At 44.3% G+C, this 19,233-nt stretch overlaps 1 protein-coding gene across 1 annotated transcript; it reads left to right on the top strand.

Moving 5' to 3' along the window:
- The first annotated feature begins 951 nt into the window (after positions 1-951).
- LOC109746236 (uncharacterized) lies at positions 952-3,876 on the top strand. The gene is made up of 2 exons (XM_020305359.4): positions 952-1,241; positions 3,580-3,876. Exons 1-2 carry the CDS (start codon positions 1,119-1,121, stop codon positions 3,688-3,690), a joined length of 234 nt encoding a protein of 77 aa, XP_020160948.1. The 5' UTR covers positions 952-1,118; the 3' UTR covers positions 3,691-3,876.
- The last annotated feature ends 15,357 nt before the right edge of the window (positions 3,877-19,233 follow it).

The following is a 19,233-nucleotide window of genomic DNA, read 5'->3' as shown; positions in this document are numbered from 1 at the left end:
AAGTAATGAAAACCAAGAAAAAAAGAGAGAAAACATAGAAAGCCGATGAAAACTAAGAAAGAAAGAAAACCGAAGATAAACAGGAAAGGAAAAAATACAAATGAAAATAGAGAAAGAATAAAAACCAAAAAGAAAAAAAAGAAAATAAAAAACCAGTTAAAACCAGGAATAAAACAAAAATAAAAAACAAAGAAAATAAAAAAAACTTTGAAGAAACAAAATAACCAAAAGAAAATGCAAATAGAAATGAAAAAGAAAACAAACAGGCAAAGAAAACCAATGAAAAAACAAAAAGAAACCAAAAGAAAGAACGAAAAAGGAAAACCAAAAAGAAAGAAACTATGCAAAACAGTGAAAAACAACGCCCATACGGAGTCCACCCAGTACTTTAGCGATTTGAGGAAGCTTCAGGCGAGGCCATGTTACATTTCTCGGTAAGCGAGATATAACCATGACGCAAAAACAATCCAGGCAACCAAATAAGTACATAGGCTACGGACCTCCTCTGTGCTATCACACACTTGCCAAATTGCTTATATTTTTCCTCCCAAACACCATCGCCACACTCTTCCACGTCGTGACCCTGTAAACCCTATATGTGCATCCTCCTATACTCCTAGTGCCTGTTCGGAAGCTCTCTAGTCTCGAAACTCTGTTCCGCATGTGGAGCTCGGTTTGAGCCAATCCCTGCAATTGTGTTGCTGCTCCCTTCGCTCCGGGAGCTGCAGTTGTGGAGCGGAGAGGATCTGAATAGGGCCTTATTCTATTGTAATGGACTACTCCTGGTTTTTGCTTCCCCCTCATCGATTGCAACTTTTGTTTTTTAGTTTTTTTAAGAAATACTTTTGTTTTTTGATAGATTTTTTTTAGCATCTGTTTTTTGATAGATGATCTCGATTGCAATTTGCTTTCTCTAAATTATGTCTCAGGCACGTGGGCGGGGCTGGGATGGCCCAACGTTCCGAGGCCCAGCTGGTAGCACTCTTTACCGTCGAGGAGCAGGCAAAATCGTCAATCCTGGGCGCTGTCTGTCATCTTCGTCTCCGGCGTTTCTCAAAAAATAAAATAAAAAAATTCTTCGTCTCCGGCGAGCAAATCGGCGACTAAGAAGGGGCAGGATGGGCTACCTATGGCGGGTGCGGCTCTCGTCGTTCGCGGCCGGTGCATCGACGGCTTCAGCGGTGGGGTTCTTGCTCCTTTACAAAGACCACCTCCTGGCCCGCGCCGCCATCGCCCGACAGGTGAGCCCCCGCACCCGCACCCGCACCCGCATCGCCTTTTAGCCGGCTCCTTTTGCGATTATATCGACTGATCTAGTTAATCAACATAATTTGTTTTGCGCAAATCGGTAAAGCGTCCGATTTGATGTAGCCATTTCTTTACGGTTAGATATAGACAATTTTGCCGGCTCCCTATAATCTCTGATGTATCGTGATCTTGTCTGGATGCGATGTTGCTGGTTAATCAAATTATCTGGTGTTAAATTCTTTCGCCTCGTTGTATCAGAACTCCATTTCCTAATTGAAATCACTGAACGAATAACGGTCTCATGGAGGTAGATGCGAATCGAGGATGATTTGTTATAGCCCGCGGAAAATTACTCTTAATAAAACTACTGTGATTGTTATGGAAAGGATGGTGTAGTGTAACTCCATTCTTGCTTCTGATTTACCTGGGTGCTTCTGATTTATGTTCTCAGCTAGGAATTTTTATGTACTGATGACTTTGCATATACTCCCCCCGTTCACAAATATAAGATGTTCTAACTTTTTTTCTGAATCGGATGTATACAGACACGTTTTAGTGTGTTTGTTCACTCATTTCAATCCGTATGTAGTCCATATTGAAATATCCAAAACATCTTATATTTGTGAACGGAGGGAGTATTTGTCACGTATTTGTAAGGTAATCCCAAAAGATGAGAAGAGTCAGTTTTAGACTTCAGTTTCTCCATGTCATCTGGTAGACTAGTATCGAGAATAAAATAACTCGTACAATAGGGTGCGTCTGAAGCTGATTGTATACAAAGAGTTTGCATTAAATGTGATGGCGTGAAAAGACAATAAGGCCGACTCTTAAGATTTTATTGACTAAGAGCATCTCCAACAACAACAACAACAACAACAACAACAACAAAGCCTTTAGTCCCAAACAAGTTGGGGTACGCTTAAGAGCATCTCCAACAGATGCCCAAAAATTCCGTGCCCTAAAAATGGTTTTAGGTGACGAATTAGAAGGTTTTGGGGCACCATAAAAGGTTTTGCTTTTCCAGCAGCCCTAAAACTGGTGCCCTAAATTTTGAGAGCCACATGGAACATGACAATCCGACGGCGTGGATGCCTGGAGGCAGATCCGATGGCGGGGTAGCATGGGGACGGCAGCGGTAACTCGGGGACAGCGGCGCGGTGCTCGGGGATGGCGGCGTGGTGCTTGGGGACGACGATGGGAGCTTGGGGTGGGCGGCGGGGTCAGATCCGATGGTGTGGAGCGCAGTCAGATGGCCGAAATTGGGCGGAACAGGTCGACGGTGGCGGTCGTGGGGGTCGCGGTGGTGGTGGAGGCGGCTGGCATGGAGATGGGGGTGAGGCGGCGCGGCAAGGGTGAATGTTCGCTTCGGGTGGTTGGGTTCTCTCCACATCGTTTTTTTTTTGCTTTTAGGGCAGCAGCTTATACTTGCATCACTTGTAGCAAAATTTTGGGCATGATGTAAATTTTTTGGGGGCATCATATAGTAGGGCATCTGTTGGAGGCGTTTTTTTGGCTCCAAATGCCCCAAACGGCAGTTTTATGGGCATGGTTACTATTTTAGGGCATATGTTGTAGATGCTCTAAGAGTGGTTCTATTCTCTCTCATCCAAACCAGCAATTGTCCATCTGGCAGGATGAAGATTCAGCTGATGTCATAACCTATTTGTCGTGTCTAATTTGTTAAAAAAATACAAATGATAGTGACTGGGTGTAAACTATTTATCACCCATTCATCGTGTGGGAGATAGCATGCCAGTCTCGGTATGGTTTGCAGGTTTAGTGGTGATTGTGGTACTTGATATCATGTATTAGACCATTGAACTAGCTGCTAAGGGTAATGAGGCTTTCTTCACAACTTCACATCCATTATACCCTGATGCATTTTGTTAGTTTGCCAACTTATTGTATGGGATGCAATGAACTACCAACAAGCTCTTCTCAAAGAGGTTCAATGGAAAGAGGCTCCTGTGGTTTGAGTAATTGCAGCCGAACCTGGATATATTGTGCGCCCTTACTTTTCCAACCGGGATTGACATTCAAATAAGTAAATTGATCATGTCATTCATGATTTGTAAACTTTCTTCTCTTATGGGGTAGTTTTGATCCTTGTGATGTTTCTGCTTTTTTTGCGAATTTAGATGTTGCAACTATGTGATGAATTAGCTATTATACCTATCTTGTGGTTTGTGATAATGGAAAATTGAGCATTATGATATAGTACCCTGCCCATGAGACAGGACATCTTAAAATTTATGAAGTTGAAAGGCAGCACACCTTGCTACCTTGGCATGCATCTGAATATTTGCTAAGTTTTGATGTGCTTACTTCCAGGTGGAGGATGTCAAAAGAATTTCTGAAAAGCACTATGAAGCACTGAATCATCAGATCTCAGCTCTGGAAAACAGAAAAGAATCAGGAACTAATAAAGAGGCATCAGATTAATTATGCACGTTGGTTGTGTACAATGGTTAAACAACTGCCAATGTAATTTGTGGTTGCTGCATGCGTATTACTGCAGCATTTAAGCTGTAGTACCATTTTGTTGTTCAAATTGCTATGAATCCTCATTGTCATCTTCATGGCTTTGTGAGATGGACAGAGACCAATAAGAAACAATTTTGTCGTTAATGAGTCAGCCTATCTCATTGTTATGTTTGTGATCTGTCTTCCATCAATATGTTCGCAATCGATATAGCAAGTTTATATACACAATTACTAGTCTGTGTGTTGAGCATTTTATCAGCTTTCCTGTGAATTTTATACAATATATTACCTTTGCATTTTGTAATGTTAAAAAAAAATCTCAATCTGATATATGAACTTCTTGTGCAAATGTTTATTTGATCTGACAGGTGAGATTGTATCTTTAAACTATTGGTTCAGATCATATGAAGGAAATCATGTCTTGTTGTTTGTTACCAATTACTCCTTCTGTCCCATAATATAAGATTGTTTTCCAAGCTATGTTAGGCTTGTAAACGATATTATTTTGCGGGACGGAGTGAGTATTATTTATTAAATCCTGTCGTGCTGTTCAGTTTTTTAGTAGCGGCTGAGTGAATTTGGTTTGTGAGGCCATTGCATGATGGCGAGGGTCAGCCAAGAACATGTCGTCATTGGCAGACCATTTTGGAGGATGACAGTGGTTTCCTGGCATTCTTGGGAGTCTGTCAACGTCTTCGAGGCCTGGTGTTTTTGTTAGCATAGTGGACTATCCAGGCAAAAAATTCTCAGCCTGTGCAATGTCACACCCTTCCATTTGCAGGTGTGGTTGAATATAAGTCTCCCTCTTACCATATCAGCTCTGGATAGGGTATGAGTACTCACCAATTCATGCTTCCACGACTCCACGTTCTACGCCATGTAAAGGCGTAATTTTCAACCATCTATTGATGGAGAATGAGAAATTAGTATTGCATATACTCATATGAAGAGAGTGGAAACTAATAACACGAGCCATTGGTAATTATATTGTTGGTTGGATGTGCTGGTGTCATCATATTAGGTTGAGCCGGCGAAAGGTAGTTAATGTGGCGGCAACCGGGAATGGTGAAGATAGGGGCGGTGTGGAGGCAAACTAAGGTGTCCGATGGGGGTGAGTGTGCTGGCAACAGGGAAGGGGAAAGACAGGGCGAATGTGGTGGCACCAGCGAAGGGCGAGATGGTTGTTCATATAGTTGCGAATGGGTGGATGCGACAGTCATAAGAATGACAACCCCATTAATCGTGTTGCACGCGGAAGAAGAGGTTGAGCTAAGACTTCTCTCCCGCACGAGTAGTTGCGGGTGAAGGCCACTCCATATCAAACCATGGACGACGACCGGCAGTGCGTTGCGCTGTAACCTGCACTCTGAACGTGCACAATATTATTTTCATGAAAAATGTTCATCTTTACACAAATGTTCATTTTTAGTCGCGGAGTACATTTCAAGGTAGGATTAAACACAGGAATAGAAAAACTCTTGATTGAAATGCCATGCCCATTAAAATTATGCAAAACTTGAGTTTGTTCGATCGCATCACAGAAGAATAAAAGGTGTTTTTCAAGAGGTTTGAATGAATGATAGATTTTCATAAGGTTTGATCCCTTATGAAAAGTTTCTACGAGTTTCAATCCTACAAATAAAATGGACAAGCTAAGAATATATCTAAAGATTATGACCGTTAAAAAATCCTAAATTAAAGAAGCCTTAGGTTTAGGATAATGATCCATTCAAGTTATGAACCGATAAGGTTACGAAGGAGGCGTACCGGAGGATATAATAAAGGGGAAGGTCCGTGCAGAGTTGCTGTGACTGATCTGGCCCTGCTAAGACCAGTCAACTCGAGTAATCAGGCAGTTAAATCCCCCTTATCATAGGCGTAAGGCATAGGCATTATATAGGTACGCATTCAACCCTCCACCCTACGCAAAGGCTATGCTCCGCTTCTCACTTTCCATGTGTGCGATTTCTGACTGACGCAGGACCACTCCTACGTTGCGTATACGTACGGAACGGGACGCCAACATGAGACAACCATACAGTGAACGAACATAGTAGCAGTAGGTTACTGTTGGATCTAATTTTACTCCTTATTTACTCCAACAAGATAGGATCGCAGGAGTAGTCGAGCGGAGGTGATTTGCTTCGGAAGAGTCGAGCGGAGTGACATCTCTCGGCAGTTCCCAAAGCAAATCTCATGATTACATACTGTGCTTGTGGCCGGCCGGCCCCCACCTTCTTGGAACTACGCACGCCCCGAGCTGCACCTGCACTGCAGCGTGCTGGATTCAATGCGGAGAAGATCAAATCTTCTTTGGTGCAGAAAAGATCAAAAGAGTGTTCCTCCTTCATTCCTTCCACTCCAATCCATCTCAGTTACTACTACTACTAATTTCTTCTCTGACGCAAATAGAGTACTTTACTACTGGTAGTATCATGCATGGTCAGAGTAACCGTGGTCGTTTTGATACTTAATTGCGTGTACGTGACCATGCGCAATGAGGTTGTTTTACCGTTCTACCGTCGACCTGTTCAGTACTTCACTTTTTTTTTAATCCAGTACTCAACTTTTTGGTCAAGCGCGCAGATGTTTGCGTTTGATCCTCCGTTCAGTTTGATCTGATCGTGCGACAGATCAGATCAGACGCTTGGACTCTTCTTAAGAAAAGGTAAGCGGCGACGTAATTAACGAATAAATAGCACACCGGATTAGTGCCTCGTCTTTTCTTTTCTTTTTTGCGAATGGAAATGGATTAGGGCCTCGTCGGTCCTCCAGATTCGTGCGGCTCGCCCCCGGTCGACACATCCGGCGCCTCCACGTCACCGGTGCATGGTCGTCGGTCGTCACGGTCGGAAATTCGAGCTAAACATGGCGGAGAACTTGGCGTGACGTATCCAGACGCGACACGTGTACTGGGAGTTGACGCAGGCCTCGCCGACCACGACGTGGGGTGTCTGTGTGTGAATGGAACGGACTCGCGGCGTCCTCCGCTCCCCGCCCCGGGCAAAATTAACAAATTTGATCTATGAACGAAATCAAATCACGGAATGAACTGTCCGTGAAACTATTTCACGTGGCTGACATTTTTGTGTGAAGCCCGACATGAAGGCGCCACACTACACTGTGCAACGCCTCACAGATAGTCGCTACACGCCTGGCCAGCGTCGCACCCGTGTGATCCAAAAATTACTAAGTCAGTGTGCAGCGCCTGAGAGCTAGGCGCTGCACTAGTGGTTGCACTTAGCAATTTTTAGACAGTCTGGGATGCAACGCTGGCCAGGCGTGTATCGCTTATCTGTGAGGCGTTGCACAGTATAGTGTGGCGCATTCGTGTCGGGCGTCACACAAAAAGATCAGCCGCGTAAAATAGTTTCACGGGCAGTTCATTCTGTGATTTGATTTCGTCCACAGGTTAAATTTATCAAATTTGCCCCGCCCCTGGCGGCGTTTGGTCGGAGACGTCACCCATGCCCGAATCGAACCAGCTATATTCGCTCTTGTTTTTTGTTTTCTTTATTTAATAAAAGAACAGTTGGGCGGTGGTGCAACTGGGGAAGAATCTCTCGCATTCTTATGACCGTGTCTACGCCGTGTATATATTGGGAAGAAAGAAACGAGTAGAGTAGAAAATTTCATGCTTTCACGCGGGACGCAACACCGCAGAAAGAAAGAAATTTATAGGACGAGGCACGTAGATCGCGTCGGCACAGTGCAATCTCCGGCGACAGTGATGTGTACAACTCGCCAGGCGCCAGCAACCCGCACGTAACCGCTGCCCGTGCCCTGGCTACCATCTCCAGCGAACGCCTCGTAGTATCGTCAACACGCTGCAGCCGAGGGCATGTCGCGCGCGATGACGCGGAGAGAGGGAGGTTCTCACAGTTCACCTGATGTCAGCAAGCTGAGGTGTGGGTCCATCATATCAGTGGACGGACAATGAGCCTGATGGAGAGGCAGGCATATTCCAGCCGAACACAAGCCCGGAAAAAACATGACACCCGGATATTCCAAGGTAAGCCCGTAACAGTTTTTTTTCCATGGTAATACATGTCTCATTTATATCATAAATCTTAGTACAACCTACGTACATACCAACCTGACAAAACTGAAAAAATAGCAGAAAGCTAGCCTTTGCATACAGGAACATCAGCCAAGAAGTAAAAATACAAGCAAGACTGAAGAATCCTCTGAACTTGACACCAACGCACATCACCTGCCTCTGGCACCACCATAGCAGCCACCAAAGGAGAAAATGACAGGTCACCTTCATACCCGAGCTCGACGCGGCTCCATCGTTGATATGCAGCTTTGCGGACCTCCAAGGTGGCTTGCCAATATCGGACACGACACCGAACTCCAAATCTGGCACCCCCGCCCAACTAAGACGTTGGAGGAGGAAACCACATATGCCTGCCACGAACCACGAACCCAGATCCACCATCTTTCAGATGCCGTCGATGCAGACCACAATCTGTATCCGCTCCTGGACTACCTCCCAAGCTCCGCGCCGGCGCTAGAGCAAACGCCGTCGCAACGGCGGAGCCCGAGGACACAGGTCCACCACAAGGATGCCGCCGCCGCCGCACCATCCTTGCTTGAACAGTCTGGTTTCCAAATTCACCCCAAAAGCGGATCGCCTCGTTGGGGAAGGATGTGAAGATTTATTAGTCGGCGCCGCCATCGCCACCGCCGAAGCCATGACGATGAACAACCCAAAACCCTAAGAAACTAATGCCTAAAACAATCCACATGCGTGGATCCGCGCGACCCCCTCACCACCGACGACCGAGGTCATCAGCGGAGGGGAGCCGCCGGAGAACGGCAGCGGAGGAAGGCGCCCTGGCGGCAGGAGGCGAGATCGCCACTCTTTCTTCTCCTGGAAGAAAGGCTCGTCGCCTTGCAAGGCAAGCCCATAAAAACAGTTGGTACCCTGATGATGCACGATGCTTTGCGTCTAAGATGGTTATGGTACAAGTGAAAGAAGCCCCGTAAGTTATGAATGGGATTTGGCAACCCTTGCACCGATGATGACCTTGAGTTTTCCTATGCCTTCATTAATATCACTATGGGTGACGGTGCCAAAACGCTGTTTTGGGACTCCCCTTGTCTACTTGGGCACACACCCAAGGATATTGCACCATTTATTTTTTAGGCCTCGAAAAGAAAGAATTGAAAGATGCGCGAGGCTCTAAAAGGGAACACATGGATTCTCAAAATCAACCATAACACAATTGTCTCCGGTGATCACATTTGTTTCTTTTTCACTCTTTGAATGCTTATGCATGACTTTCATCTTGATGAATATGTGATATTGTTTGGAAGCACTCAAATGATGTGATCTACACGGCAGCCACCGCATATAAGGTTTAATTCCTTGGCTTGACCCTCTCTCCCATGGACCGCATGATTTTGATAGTTTGGGCACCCGCAAAAGTTTAAATTACTTGCATGGCTGGCTTTACAAGATAGGATTTGGACCACCGACCGTTTGGAGAAACGCGGTTGGGCAAATTGTGGCCTTTGCCTACTTTGCAAAAAGGAACAAAGAAATGTGTGCACACATATTCTTCAAGTGTGTATACACACTTCGACTTTAGAGATCCATCATTGAGAAACTTGGTCTTGCGGTCATGGACACCTCCGACTGGCACCTAGACAGATCCGTCAACGAGCAGTGGGATAAGAGAACCGACAACCATAATCCCAATTGGCATTGCTATGGCCTCTCTTGTCATGCTTGTCTTTTGAACCATTTGGAATGAGAGAAATGCTCGGGTGTTCCTCCACAAGTGTGTGCCCCCACCTATCCTTCTCAACATCATATTAGAGGAGGCCAAGCTTTGGGTTTCCCCTGGCGCTAAGAAACTAGGGCATATCATTTTGCTTGAGTAATTTCCATGCCGTGTTTGTGGGTGCTTTGTAAAACCGTAAACTCTATACTCTTCTTATTTATTTGACGAGGCAAATCTTATGCCTCCGTTTTTAAAAAAACTATTTACCATCAGCTGTCTTTCCCACGGCCTCCGCTTGCCTGCTCCAGGGCGCTCCGAGATTCGGCTCGGCTCATCTATCGATTGAAGTCGCACGAAAAAGCCTTCTCTAAGCTAAAGCGAGGTTCCACTCCAGTAGGTGCCAAAATGACTGTTTTGACCCTTAAGCCAAAGATTAGCACGATTTCGACCTCGTTTGAAAATAATAATCAAATATGACCCTTTTTTTATCACGCCATCAACCCCGCCTTTTTGGTTGAATGGAAACGCTGAAGTCTACAACATTTTCCCCTGGCCCGCCGCCTGGATCTGTTTGTTGACCGTCCGACATGGCAAAGGGGTAAACGCCACAGATCCTGATGTTTTCGACCCCGTCCAAAGTGACAAGGAACATGGCATTCCCATCTTAAAGGGTTAAGCCTCACGGGAAGAGTGTGTGGGGCACACCCCAGTCACTCTCCCCAATCCCAGTCCCTCACCTCTGAGCCGCAAGAACAGAGGCAGCCCAGGCCCCCTCTCTTTCCCACCTCAAGCTCCCCCCTAATCCACACCAAATAGAGGTCTTCTTTGGTAGATCTTTCCCTCCCCTTGTTGTTTGAGATAATCTCCCCCAAATCACCTAAATCTTTTTGGTAAAATCTTTTTATCTTAATAGCATTTTTTATATGAAGGTGGTACCCTAGTTCATGGTTCTCCTCAAATTTGAATGTATTGGATTTGTTTGAATCACTTTTTGAAGTGTTGTAGTACTAGCATGTGCATGATGTCACCGGTGTAGCGACCTGCTATACAAGCGGTTTTTAAACCCTTTCCATGACAAAGTTTTAAACCATCGCCTTGCCTGTGTGTGCGATAGGGGGGTCCTTCCCACATGACCCAGAAACCGTCGGGTATAGGGAGTAGGAATGCATACGTTTTTCAGAACTAAGCGTATGAGATGCCCTCATCTATCTCAAACGTGATTCGTCACACAACTGTTTGGGATATATCGAATATCCCAAACGCTCCATCCTTGCTACTCGCGTGTGCTGACATTACCATTGCACACGCTATTATGTGGTGCAACATTTAAGATGCGCACCCCATCACAAACAGTTCATGATTGTAAAGGGTGTATGATAAGGAGACTATCACACACATTCACTTCTCTCGAACCGTATGCGATATATAATTAACAAGATAAGTTAATAATCGTACGAGTGTCAGATAGGTTTACGAAATGTCAGACTGTTGTACCAGTGTCGTGCAGGGTAACCATCGCACATGCTATTCTGTGGTGCAACGTTTACGATGCATACGACATCAGAAATAGTTCATGACTGTAAAGCATATACGATAAGGCAACTATCACAAATATTTATTTTTGTCGCACGGTTTGTGATATTAATTGACATCACACACGCTTTGCAAACGGCAACTGTGTGCATGGTCGCACACGTTTTCTCTCCGTGAACCGTGTCATATTATAATGCATATCACACACGTTATGCTTTACAGACCGTGTGCGCCGTAGTGACCTGTAGTTAATCCCTAATTTAATTACTGCAATTTAAAATTGTGCATAATTTGAATTTGGAAGTAGGCAATAACTTTCATATCCATCAGGTTCAACAACCAATGCCCTATTCAATTGACAGGTACACATGTTCAAGAATTACATAAAACAAGAATTACATAAGCACCAAATAAAGAATGATGAACCAGTGTTGTATACTTGTATTAAAGACGATAAAGAAAGAGCGAAAGACATTTTGGTTGCCGAACGAGGTGAAGCAGAATGCCCATATTGTGCCCTCCTTGATGTCGAATGCACGCACGACTCTAGTCTAACCCCTTGTGATGGCCGACCGCCCATCCTTCACTGTCTTTATGAGGACTTCTAGATAGTCATTGCAGTCTGGTAGAAATACTTTAACCTTTGCATGTCCACTGATCATGTAGTATGAGAGGTAAGTTTGAGTAAACTGCTTTGGGAACCACTGCAAAGGAAGAAGATTCAGACATTGTCATCTAACACTCCTTATGGGCAGTAAAAAGAAGGCTACAGAGTTCTTACTTACCATCCCGCAGTTCACTATTGTCTTGAATAAAGTGTAAACAAATAGTTTATTTGCCATCTTTTGACCCATTTTACTAACAATCTTTATCAGTTTCCTCACTTGATGTTGTTTCATGAATATCTCATTGCCCCATACGCAAAAACGATCGAAGTGCAGATCTTTACCAATGCATATGTACCTACAAGTACCAGGTTAATATTAGAAGCTAAACTGCAATTGCACAATGATGTAGTACAACACTCCCTCCATCCCATTATATAAGATCTTATTAAATCCAATATAGTCAAATAATGGATGAATTAACATCTTATATTATGGGGCGGAGGGAGTTTGTATAAGCCATGTGATGAAACTAACCCCGATGGAAAACATCAGTCGTTCCCAATATTGTCATGTGTAACAACATCAAAAGGCATGTTAAGCACAACAGGCTAAACATCAACCAAATATATCCATGGTAGACAACATAGTCTCCAAATGATAGCTTCAGTGTGTAGGCTTAAGCACGCTAGTTAAGCAAAATAAGAAGTGGAAAGGTGTGTTAACTACAACAGGCCTAACAGTTAACAACAAGCAAATATAGTCATTCAAACTGGAATTGTGCAGGTCTAAGTACACTAGTTATTGTTAAACAAAAATGGTAATGCGTGTTAACTACAACATGCTTAACAACAACCAAATATAGTCATTCATAGTGGTATTGTTCAAACTAGTATTGATGAAATTGAACTGCACAGTTCATACTTGCACATATAGGACATCACATTGTGAATAACTAAAATAAACAAGGCACACTACAAACAACCAAAAATAGCAATTGAAACTGGACATATGCTAACTACAAACAACCGAACAACCAAAATCCGTTAAAAGAGGCATAGGCTCGCTACAACATGCTTAACAGCAACCAAATATAGTCATTCATAGTGGCATTGTTGAAACTGGTATTGATGAAATTGAATTGCACAGTCCATACTTGCACATGTAGGACATAACATTGTGAATAATTGAGATAAACAAGGAATACCATGAACAACCAAAGATAGCGATTGAAACTAGACATATGCTAACTACAAACAACCAGACAACCAAAAACCGTTAGAAGAGGCATATGCTCGCTACAACAGGCTTAACATCAAGCAAATATTGTAATGCATAGTGGTACTATTGAAATTGCATAGAACGTAGCTTGTGCTTAAACATGAAATTGTATAATTAAACATCACAATGTGAAAAAAGAGGGGGCGTATTACCTACACCAGGCTTAACAGGAAACAAATATGGTCGTTGAATTAGTATTGATGAAATTGTACTACACAGTAAATAGTTGCACATATAGAGCATCACATTGTGAATAACTAAAATAAACAAGGCATACTGCAAACAACTAAATGTAGCTATTAAAACTAGAAATATTCTCACTACAAAAGGGGCTCAACAAATCAAATCATGGGTTCCCCCTTTGAAGAGGCACGACAAAACAAATCATAGGTTTCCTCACTTTTCACAGATGGGCTTGATTGCTCTCTGACTATAGCGCCAGAAAAGCTCCTGTCTGCTAGGACTACATCGGTATTTCCCCAAAGAGGAAGGGATGATGCAGCACAAAGACAATAGGTATTTCCCTTAGTGAAGAAACCAAGGTTATCGAACCAGTAGGAGAACCAAGCAACACAACGTAAACATCACCTGCACACAAATAACAACACCTCGCAACCCGACGTGTTAAAGGGGTTGTCAATCCCTTTCGGGTAACGATGCTAGAAATTGGTAATAGATTAAAATAATAGATCACAAATAAAATAAAGTGCAACAAAGTGTTTTTTATTTTTGGTTTAATAGATCTGGATAAAAATGCAAAGGAAAAGTAGATCGCAAGCAAATATATGAGGAAGAAGACCCGGGGGCCGTAGGTTTCACTAGTGGCTTCTCTCGAGAAAGATAGCAAACGGTGGGTAAACAAATTACTGTTGGGAAATTGATAGAACTTCAAATAATTATGATGATATCCAGGCAATGATCTTTATATAGGCATCACATCCAAGATTAGTAGACCGACTCCTACCTGCATCTACTACTATTACTCCACACATCAACCGCTATCCAGCATGCATCTAGTGTATTAAGTTCATGAAAAACAGAGTAATGCAATAAGAACGATGACATGATGTAGACAAGATCCGTTTATCTATTGCGTAGATTGTAGCGACCCGACCTCAAACGGTCAAGTCTCTGTGCTTCAGTGTCATCCCTGGATCGGTAATGCTGACACACACAGAACTCGAAGGATTTATAACAGAGTAGCAATCACACACTTCTTACATCGAATGTCTCAGAAGAGAACTTATTACAATAAATATGGCTTAAGGCCATCTAATACGATAACATCGGAAGGCTTGGAAGATAAAGTGAGTCCATCAACTCCAACGGCATAGCTGAGCTGCACGGCAACGACCTAACGAACCTTACTCCTCGCCTGAAAAGTCTGCAACATAATACGTTGCAGCCCGAAAACGGGTCAGCACATGGAATATGCTGGCAATATAACACAGTAGAGCAAGAACAGAATAATGCTATCACTACATGCATATTTGGTTGTGGAAAGCTCTATGGTTATAGTTTTGCGAAAAGCCAATTTTTTCCTACAACAAAGGAATAAGTTTTATTTTAACTATCATGGTAGTTGAAACATCATTGAGAAGGTTCCTCCAACTCAATCCCAATTAAAATTAATTATCAACCCAACAATATTAATTTAGAGTGATGAGATACTTAGGATAATCCAAGTACTAGATACTCAAGATGTCCATAACCGGGGACACGGCTAACCATGATTAGATTGTACACTCTGCGGAGGTTTGCACACTTTTCCCCACAAGACTCGATCTCCTCCGTTGGATTTCTCGCACTACATGGTGTTTGAGAAACGGAAGACCAAGACACAGTCTTTCAGAAACATTAACTCTTTACTCCGGGCAGACCATACCAACCTACATCCCTCTACCTGCTGATCCACCTCTTCAAGAGCTCATGCAACTTACTCAACTATGCTAGAGCCCATAATAGCTTGTGGCTGCACACGGAAGTTTCTAGCATGAAAATATCTCAGTTCCCTTTGAGCCTGGGTGGCGGACCTTAGGATTATCACACGGGTACTCCGGGATATCCTAGGACAACACTGGATTCTCCAGGTGCCCGACAAGCAATCCACCCAGATGTGTATTAAGGTTGCCACCTTAAGTTGAACCATTAATTAACAATCTCACATCTATCATGGATTCACTCACCCAAACCACGTCTACGAGCATAGCATAGCAATATAAGCAATACGTAGAAGTAACTCCCAAGGGTTTGAATATAACAGGGCAATAAGTTCTACCTCATCAACTACTTCCCAATACCCACAAGTTAATCTCATCCTAATAATGCAATGTCTGAGGATTGGAACTAATGCATAAAAACTGGGTATGAAAGGAGTATGATCAATGTGTTACTTGCCTTGCTGACGATCCGCAAAACCTAGGGACTCGTAGTAGCACGCTTCGCACTCCAGGAATTCTATCGCAAACAAACAATAGCATACATAAGCATTCAAGCAAAGATGCACGGCAAAACTCAAATAAGAAGAATTGACCAGAAAGTTCAACTTAAGAACTCCGGTTTGCGAAAAGAATCAAATCAAACGGAGCAACGAAACTCAAACTGCGAAAGAAACAAGATCCGTTTACTAATCTGAACTAAAGTCAAATTTTACAGTACCAAAATCTTGTTCAAGTTGATTAAACAGAAAGAGGGTTTCGAGACGAAGATCTAGGCGCTTGAATCGTCCGATTCCGATAAATGAGCGAAAAGATAAACTGAAACAAAAATCGGATCAGAAATCGCGATCGAAAATAATCACGAAAAATCCAAAAAAAAACTCACGAACAGGCTAACGAACGAACGTTCGCTGTCTGCGGCTAACGAGTGAACACCGTTCGTTAAAACGAACGTACGGACGAACGTCCGCTAAATAAACTAAACCAAAAAAAATAAAACCGATCTATCCTAAAAAAACGAACCTTGGGTTTTCTAAAAAAACCGGATCGGTTTTAAAATAAAACCGAACGGCGGCTTATACCTCCGGCGGGGTCCGGCGAGGCGGGGCGCGCAGGCGGCGCGGGGCGGCGACGGCAGGCGGCGCGACGCTAGGCGGCGGCGCGGGCGGGGTTCGGGTGGTGGTGAGGGGGTCCGGGGCGGCGTATATAAAGGAGGGGGCTAGCTTGGGGGAGGGGGCAAGGCGGCGCGGGGAGAGTCCTGGCCGGACTCGATGTCGCGGGCGGCGCGGTCTCCGCGTCGGGGACGAGGCGGACAGCGCGGCTGGGCTGGCCGGCTGGCTGGGCTTCGGCCCAGTCGGTGAAGAGAAACCTTTTTTTTAAATAATTTCGCCGAAACTTAAATAAATCCTAGATAAATAAATAAAAATCTAAAAATACCAAAACAAAATTTCACCATCTAAATAAAATATTTAGAACAAGATGAACATTTTCTTGGCCCTAAAATGCAATTTTGAAAAACGTGCAATTTTTCTAATTCAAATAAAATAGCAATAAACTCCGAATAAAATCAAATTTTGATTTTAATATTTTTCCTCCAATATTTCATTTATTGTGGAGAAGTCATATTATCTCCTCTCATATATTTTATTATGAAATATTTTTGGAGAGAAAAAATAATTAAAACCAAAAATCCTCGTTTCAATATTTGATAAAACTCAAATATGAAAACAGGGAAATCCCCAACTCTCTCCGAGGGTCCTTGAGTTGCTTAGGATTTCGAGGATTGCGAAACAAAATGCAATAAAATATGATATGCATGAATGATCTATGTATAACATTCCAAATTGAAAATTTGGATGTTACAAACCTACCCCCCTTAAGATGAATCTCGCCCTCAAGATTCGGGTTGGCTAGAAAATAGGTGCGGGTGGTCTTTGCAAAGATCATCCTCTCATTCCCAGGTGGCTTCATCCTCGGTATGGTGGCTCCACTGAACTTTGCAAAACTTGATAACCTTGCTGCGGGTGACTCGGCTGGCAAATTCAAGAATCCTGACTGGCTTCTCCTCATAGGTCGGATCACTGTCCAACTGAATTGCCTCCAAGGGTACTGTATCTCTTAACGGTATATTTGTTGGAAATATGCCCTAGAGGAAATAATAAAATGGTTATTATTATATTTCTTTGTTCATGATAATTGTCTATTGTTCATGCTATAATTGTGGTATCCGGAAATCGTAATACATGTGTGAATACATAGACCACAACGTGTCCCTGGTAAGCCTCTAGTTGACTAGCTCGTTGATCAACAGATAGTCATGGTTTCCTGACTATGGACATTGGATGTCATTGATAACGGGATCACATCATTAGGAGAATGATGTGATGGACAAGACCCAATCCTAAGCATAGCACAAAGATCGTGTAGTTCGTTTGCTAGAGCTTTTCCAATTGTCAAGTATCATTTCCTTAGACCATGAGATTGTGCAACTCCCGGATACCGTAGGAGTGCTTTGGGTGTGCCAACCGTCACAACGTAACTGGGTGGCTATACAGGTGCGCTACGGGTATCTCTGAAAGTGTCTGTTGGGTTGGCACGAATCAAGACTGGGATTTGTCACTCCGTATGAGGGAGAGGTATCTCTGGGCCCACTCAGTAATGCATCATCATAATGAGCTCAATGTGAGTAAGGATTTAGCCACGGGATCATGCGTTACGGTACGAGTAAAGTGACTTGCCGGTAACGAGATTGAACAAGGTATTGCGATACCGACGATCGAATCTCGGGCAAGTAACGTACCGATTGACAAAGGGAATTGTATACAGGATTGATTGAATCCTCGACATCGTGGTTCATCCGATGAGATCATCGTGGAACATGTGGGAGCCAACATGGGTATCCAGATCCCGCTGTTGGTTATTGACCGGAGAGGCGTCTCGGTCATGTCTGCATGTCTCCCGAACCCGTAGGGTCTACACACTTAAGGTTCGGTGACGCTAGGGTTGTAGAGATATTAGTATGCGGAAACCCGAAAGTTGTTCGGAGTCCCGGATGAGATCCCGGACGCCAGGAGGAGTTCCGGAATGGTCCGGAGGTGAAGAATTATATATAGGAAGTCCAGTTTCGGCCACCGGGAAAGTTTTGGGGGTTATCGGTATTGTACCGGGACCACCGGAAGGGTCCCGGGGGTCCATCGGGTGGGGCCACCTATCCCGGAGGGCCCCATGGGCTGAAGTGGGAGGGGAACCAGCCCCTGGTGGGCTGGTGCGCCCCCCTTGGGCCTCCCCTACGCCTAGGGTTGGAAACCCTGGGGGTGGGGGGCGCCCCACTTGACTTGGGGGGCAAGCCACCCCCTTGGCTGCCGCCCCCCTCAGATGGGATCTCCAGGGGGCCGGCGCCCCCTCAGGACCCCTATATATAGTGGGGGGAGGGAGGGCAGCAGTAACCTAGCCCCTGGCGCCTCCCTCTCCCTCCCGTGACACCTCTCCCTCCCGCTTGCGCTTGGCGAAGCCCTGCCGGGATCCCCGCTACTTCCACCACCACGCCGTCGTGCTGCTGGATCTCCATCAACCTCTCCTTCCCCCTTGCTGGATCAAGAAGGAGGAGACGTCGCTGCTCCGTACGTGTGTTGAACGCGGAGGTGCCGTCCGTTCGGCGCTCGGTCATCGGTGATTTGGATCACGACGAGTACGACTCCATCAACCCCGTTCACTTGAACGCTTCCGCTCGCGATCTACAAGGGTATGTAGATGCACTCCTTCCTTCTCGTTGCTAGTAAACTCCATAGATAGATCTTGGTGATGCGTAGAAATTTTTTGATTTCTGCTACGATCCCCAACAGTGGTATCAGGGCCAGGCCTATGCGTAGTTACTATGCACGAGTAGAACACAAAGCAGTTGTGGGCGTAGATGTTGTCAATTTTTCTTGCCACTACTAGTCTTATCTTGTTTCGGCGGTATTGTGGGATGAAGCGGCCCGGACCAACCTTACACGTACGCTTACGTGAGACAGGTTCCACCGACTGACATGTACTTGTTGCATAAGGTGGCTAGCGGGTGTCTGTCTCTCCCACTTTAGTCGGAACGGATTCGATGAAAAGGGTCCTTATGAAGGGTAAATAGAAATTGGCATATCACGTTGTGGTTTTACGTAGGTAAGAAACGTTCTTGCTAGAAACCTATACAAGCCATGTAAAAACTTGCAACAACAATTAGAGGACGTCTAACTTGTTTTTGCAGCATGTGCCTTGTGATGTGATATGGCCAAAAGGATGTGATGAATGAGATATATGTGATGTATGAGATTGATCATGTTCTTGTAATAGGAATCACGACTTGCATGTCGATGAGTATGACAACCGGCAGGAGCCATAGGAGTTGTCTTTATTTTTTGTATGACCTGCGTGTCATTG

The sequence above is a fragment of the Aegilops tauschii genome, chromosome 3 (genome assembly GCF_002575655.3).
Source record: "Aegilops tauschii subsp. strangulata cultivar AL8/78 chromosome 3, Aet v6.0, whole genome shotgun sequence".
Taxonomy (NCBI): domain Eukaryota; kingdom Viridiplantae; phylum Streptophyta; class Magnoliopsida; order Poales; family Poaceae; genus Aegilops; species Aegilops tauschii.
Note: the sequence above shows the minus strand (reverse complement) of the source record. Positions and strands in the feature narration are given on the sequence as shown.

Coding starts and splice junctions, on each gene's coding strand:
- LOC109746236 (XM_020305359.4), top strand. CDS start 1,119: ATGGGCTACCTATGGCGGGTGCGGCTCTCGTCGTTCGCGGCCGGTGCA. Junction 1,242..3,579: donor GCGCCGCCATCGCCCGACAG/GTGAGCCCCCGC, acceptor GCTTACTTCCAG/GTGGAGGATGTCAAAAGAAT.